This window comes from Lactuca saligna, chromosome 7 (genome assembly GCF_052625555.1).
Source record: "Lactuca saligna cultivar CGN05327 chromosome 7, ASM5262555v1, whole genome shotgun sequence".
Lineage (NCBI taxonomy): Eukaryota > Viridiplantae > Streptophyta > Magnoliopsida > Asterales > Asteraceae > Lactuca > Lactuca saligna.
Window position 1 is genome coordinate 134,978,208 of NC_136423.1, and position 6,597 is coordinate 134,984,804.

General features: G+C 34.0%; 1 protein-coding gene across 1 annotated transcript; it reads left to right on the forward strand.

Annotated features, from left to right (window-relative positions):
- Positions 1–5,875: 5,875 nt before the first annotated feature.
- On the forward strand, positions 5,876–6,322 carry LOC145007257 (uncharacterized). Its single transcript, XM_078966227.1, has one exon. It carries the CDS (start codon positions 5,876–5,878, stop codon positions 6,320–6,322), a length of 447 nt encoding a protein of 148 aa, XP_078822353.1.
- Positions 6,323–6,597: the final 275 nt, after the last annotated feature.

The following is a 6,597-nucleotide window of genomic DNA, read 5'->3' on the forward strand; positions in this document are numbered from 1 at the left end:
TTTAGAAATACCATTATTTAGTTCTATTTTGATTTTTATAAGGACTAAGCCTAAATGCATAAAATAGCAATCTACTTTCTTTTAGTTTAATATTATAGCATTCTAGTTCCATTTTCATTTTTAAAAGGACTAAGCATAAATACATAAAATAGAAATGTACTTTCATTTAGTTGTATTTTATAGTTTTTCTAGTTCCATTTTGATTTTTAAGAGGACTAATCCTAAAAAGTATGTTATTTTATTTTTCATTTTTAAAGAGTGGAGCCTAAATGCAAAAAATAACAATCTACTTTCATTTACTTTTGTATCATAGCAATCTAGCTCCATTTTGATTTTAAAATGGGTTTAGCCTAAAAGTAAGTTGCTATTTGGGGACATGATCCGGCACACCATGAACTATTCTTGTATACACACACTAAGAATCACGATGGAGTGACTTTTTTAATTGACAAAGCTAAAAAAATTCATGTAAGTTTTATTTTTAATAATTTCATGTAAATTTTTTTTTGATTTTTTTTTTTGTATAAGTTTTATCTCAACACAATTATAAAGTTATAGGATGGTTTTATGGAACGATGTGATCGGTTGGAAGCAATAGGAGAGGAAATTGATGACGACAAAATATTTTATGATGTTGTTGGGGGACATGATCGAAAAAAGAGATTATATGGATTTGGCTCATATGGAAAGCGCATTCGTTCAAGTAAAAAATCTTCTGAAATGCATCGCGAACAATACGAGGATAATAATGCTGAGACAAAAGTCGAGATTGAGAATTTGAAGACGAGACACAATGCGAACAATATGAGGATATTCAACAAAAATATGAGGATGTTTAACAAAAATATGAGGATGCTCAGAAATTTGCTATGGACCAAATGACTACGGAATTTGCTACGGACTAAATGGCTACGAAATTTGCTACGGAACAATTAGCTACGAAATTTGTTATGGACCAAATGGCTACAGAATTTGCTACGGAACAAAATAGATACAAAATTTGCTACATAATTCATTGTTACAGAATTGTGATGGAAGTGTGTTGTAGTTGAAATGCTACGGATAGACATCGTAGCAACAATCATTGCAAAATTACTACGAAACGATAATTTCGTAGTTAAACATTTTACTACAAGAAATCTTACTATAGAATCACATTGACAAATTCTGTAGCAACTTCCATAGTTATTTAGGTTTAGCTACGGAATTATATCATTTTGCTACGGAATTTTTCCGTAGTTAAATCGAAATTTTTTTGTAGTGTGAGATGATATCACAACTAATGGATTTCTGTACAATATGTTGGATCGTTGCACCTTTTTATATCCATATCAGCTTCATTAAGGTAGGGTATGTAATCATCAAAGTTAGTGGGTCTTTTAGACCACCATGACCTCCATAACGAAATTTCGGGTTCATGAAGCTTAGTGATCACAATGACTTGCTCCTTTAAGTGAGATGTGCCTGCGTTCATTGGAGGGTATATAAAACAATTTCTTTTAGTAATTTAAATAATAAACAAAACAGTAAAAATGAAATACACATGTATATTAGTCATTTTAAATGAATTAATGCTGATATATATATATATATATATATATATATATATATATATATATATATATATATATATATATATATATATATATATATATACCTTAAAAAACATTTATAAGATTTTGCTAAATTTTAAAAGGTACAAGCTTTTAAGCATCATATACAATAATTTTATGCATCGGAGAATAATAAATCTTATCCGGTTAGAGACAGATTTTGAATAGGTCTTCTAAGCTTATCTTCAAATTGAATCGGTTAAATATGAAAAAGTCAAATAAGATGATGATAATAAGATTTTGAATGAGTTAAAGTTTGACCAAATGTTCATCATATCCAATTGAATTGGTAAATACTAAATTTTATCCAGTCAACATTTATGAAAAAAGTCAAATAAGATGATGATCATAAGATTTTGAATGGGTCAAAGTTTGACCAAGTGTTCCACATATCCAATTGAATCGGTAAATACTAAATCTTATCCGGTCAATATTTATGAAAAAGTCAAATAAGATGATAATGATAAGATTTTGAATTGGTCAAACTTTGACCAAGTGTTCCTCATATCCAATTGAATCGCTAGATACTAAATCTGTTAATAATAATGAAAAAGTCAAATAAGATGATGATAAGATTTTGAATGGGTCAAAGTTTGACCAAGTGTTCTTCATATCCATTTGAATCGGTCTAATACGATGTACACGTTACAAAACATCTCATATAAACTGGAAGAGGCGCATTGATCTAGCATTCGTCTATTATAAATACCTTGCCATTGACCGCAAAACCTTGGTTCTCTCTCATGCTCGCTGCCTCCTCCTTTGTTTTTCTTTCTATTAAAATCGAATAAGCCCAAAAATGTCTTACGTTTAATCCTAGCCCAGGTATAAGAAATCTCTATCTGTTCGTCAGTTTGTTTAACAAATTTTTTATGTCATTTTGTTGATCCGCACCCGTCGCTTTGCGCGAGTAAACGACTAGTGTGTGTATATATATATATATATATATATATATATATATATATATATATATATATATATATATATATATATAAATATCATCAATCACTTCCCAACGGTTCGAGTATTCCCCGACAGTTCGGCCATTTCCCAATGGTGTGGCTATTTCCCGACAGTTCCGCAATTTCCGGACGGTTCAGCCTTTTCCTGACGGTTTGGCTATTTTCCTGACGGTTCCGCCATTTTACTATGGTTTGGCCATTTCCGTACGGTTCGACTATTTCACGAAAGTTAGATCGTTTTGATGGTTCGGTCATCGGTAGTTCTTGCCTACTCTTTCTCAAAGCAAAAAGTACACCAATCACTTTTGTCTTCTCATGGCCACCCATTGAACTTCCTCTCCAAGAAAATGGTACATCCGACTTTCTATATATTTGTCTCAACCCTTATCCTAAAGTAAGTTCGAAACTCTATCTCTCTACATACATACAATCAGTTTCCTTCCATTCGAAGGATCCGACCCATATTTTTCGTATCGACACTAACTTAATTGTCGGAGGCTGCTCCCATGCAAGTCCTGGGGTGATTATAATCCTGGGCGGTCCTACAGTGGAAGCACTTGCCCCCACAACAAAAAAAATTCACTAAAAAATAGGTTTTTTATTTTTCAAAAAAAAAAATATTTTAACCCTTTGAAATTATATATTTTGACTAATCAAAAATTCCCCCCCCCCCCCCCATGAAAAAGTTATAATTTTTTTTTGCCCCCTCTTCGAAAAATTCTTGGGTCCGCCCCTGACTATAATGATCCTGTTTATGAATGTAACAAGAATCAAATCGGGGCTCGCTGGCGGCAACACAGAACACATTCGACATCCCGACTCAATCAACCCCGTGACGATTTTCCGGATAACATCAAGTGGTGCCATCCGTGGGACACGAGCAAAATAGTTACTGACTCGTTCCTACATTCCGAGAGCATCGTTTCTTAAACAGTATCTACAAATATGTGTTGTCTTTAAGAAACAACAAAACATCAAAAAAAGGTTACGTTATCCTTCAAAACCTTACTTACATGTTTCTTTCGTTATCAGAGCTTGTTTTCTTCCGCATATTACCATGCATCGTGAAACACAAAGTAAATCTGTCTACCTAATTTCTCCATAAATATGGTACCTTCTGCTTAATGCTTAAGGTTTATCGATGCTTAAAGTAAAAGAAAAAAAAGAATGAGAGTTTGTCGTTCTACAATTAAATCGTTGATGACTTAGTTTGTAGTTTGTTGCATAAACATTGAAGATAATGCTCATATTACAACTATTAAAAATTAAAATATGCATGCAAACGAGATGTTTTGGTGCAACCAAAGCTGTAATAGGATGTTTGTATAGACTGCATTAAATTTTGTATGATGAAGTGGAATTTAATAAAACAACGCTTTGTTTTAGTAATTTTAAAAACCATAGATAGTTAGTTGTGGTAGCTTCTTGCTTGTTTTTTTTTTTTTAGAAAAAACTGTTCACTTATTGCTGCGCCGTGCAAGACACAGGTAATACTTATCACTTGTAGCTGTTTGTTTTTCAAAACAATTCTAACTTAAAAACTGTTATGTGTGTGCTGCGTGACACAACACTTGACTCTCTGCTTCAAACCTCTTCACATTTTATTTTAATTTATCGATGCAGTCAGTACAGGTTAAAAAAAATAGATTTTTTATTATATGCTGCAACCTTTTGGTTCTCTGTTCTACTACAGAGGGCTGCAGAGATGTTTTACAGACTTCAAACATTTTCGTTTCGAAAAACAAATTAAATTACCTATTAAAAACCATAAATATATATATATATATATATATATATATATATATATATATATATATATATATATATATATATATATATATATATATATATATATATATATATATATATGTGACTGGAAACGGTGGAATTTATAATACACACATCGTCTCCGACCATGTTTTGAAGCATCTTAAAAAACAGAAATTATTTGAAATTTTGATAAAAAAATGCGTTTGGCTGTTTAATCTAAGATTCAAGGATATATTTCATCTCTGCCACCAATTTTATTTTTTATTTTTTATTATTATTTTATTTTTTTATTTTTATTTTTATTTTTTTAACTTAAAAATCACTTAAAATTCCCGAATCAGCCCCGAAGAAAATTTGACATCGCTTAACACGAGTTTCCTGTCAACACTCGAGCCTTGGACTTCTGGCTCGAAGGTTTTCTGTATTCACCTGTGTATGATAATAACCCTCTTTCCCTACAAAAGGTAGCGTTCAAATTGCATCACAGAAGAGGTATACATGGTTCAGGTATCTATACTTCGATCACCTATGCTTCTATCATAACTGCACTCGCATGATGATATTTCAGCTTCTACAAGGACTCAAAAACTGGAGAATCTCGAACAGTTTCGAGTGCTCTCTACCCGGAGAGGCTCTGCCGTATCCCTATTATATCTCTGTTTCTAAGGTTCATGCTTGATGATATTTCAATTTGAGTACCTTTGTGAAAGATTTAGAAGTGAAAATCCAGAAAACTGGGTTCAAACCGAGAGCAAAATCAAGAAAATCTGGAGCTAGTTCTACATCCTACCGTGAATCAACCTCTTACTATTTCTGTTTGGGCTATGTCTTCACCTCAGTCACCGGTAAAATAAATGATGGGAACAATGGCAAAGAGCGAACCAACCAAATTGAGGTTTGTCAAGCTCATCCATGAGTTTTCTGTTAAAGATCATCACTAGCCCAATAAAACAAATATTATTTAGAAGACTTTAGCTTGTTCTAGAATGCTCTAGAAGATTCTAGAACATTATGGAAGACTATGGAAGACTCTGGAATATACCGGAAGAGTCTAGAATACTCTAGAACGACATGGAAGACCCTGGAAGGTTATGGATCATTCTAGAAGACACTGGAGCAACCTAGACTTCTCCAGAACATGGTAGAACGTTCTAGAAACATATGGAAGGATGTAGAGTATGTTAGATAGTTCTAGAGTTATCTAGTATGTAGTAAGTGTATGCTAGTATCTAGAACCATCCTAAGAGGCCTATAAATAGGTATGGAGCTCATTTGCTCCAAACCATCCAAGAAAGCCTCAAAGAGAGAGAAGTGTGTAGTAGTCTCACAAAGTGTAAGGTCTTCTTAAGTGTCTTAATAAAAGTCTTGTTGTTTCCCATATAAAAGAGTCGTGTTCAATAATCTGGTATCAGAGCAAGGTTTCTTGATAGTGAGAACGAGTGATTCTCGTTGTATCGTGAGTAGTTTGTGACTCTGCAAGTTTAGTATCGAAACTAGCTTGTTTGGTATTACCGAGGTATTGCCAACACGATGGGTGATCTCCAAGTCGTCGGAGGAATCAAGAAACTTAACAACAACAACTACAAAACATGGGAAACATGTATGAAGTCTTACTTACAAGGACAAGATCTATGGGAGGTCGTTGGTGGAAGTGAAACTACGCCACCAGAGGAAGACGTTAATGGTGCTTTGCGCAAATGGAAAATCAAAGCAGGCAAAGCAATGTTTGCCTTGAAGACCACAATCGAAGAAGAGATGTTGGAGCATATTCGGGATGAGAACACCCCGAAAGAAGCTTGGGACACGTTTGTGATGCTTTTCTCAAAGAAGAATGATACGAGACTACAACTTTTGGAGAACGAGCTATTATCAATCTCACAACGTGACATGACGATTGCTCAATATTTCCACAAGGTCAAGTCGATATGTCGGGAGATTACCGAACTAGATCCGCAATCCATCATTGCAGAAGCTTGAATGAAAAGGATCATCATCCATGGACTCAAGCCAGAATATAGAAGCTTCATTACTGCTGTACAAGGATGGCCCGTTCAACCATCACTTGTAGAGTTTGAGAATTTGTTGGCCAACCAAGAAGCTATGGCTAAGCAAATGGGAGGCATCACGCTGAAGAGCGAAGAAGAAGCACTCTACACAAGTAAAAGTCGGAGGAATTTCAAGCCACCTTCTAAAGAAGGATACAAAAATGCTGACAAAGGGAAGAGTCAGCAAGGAACCTCACAACCATGGAG

Excerpts from the sequence above, each read along its gene's own strand:
- LOC145007257 (XM_078966227.1), top strand. The coding sequence starts at position 5,876 with ATGGGTGATCTCCAAGTCGTCGGAGGAATCAAGAAACTTAACAACAAC.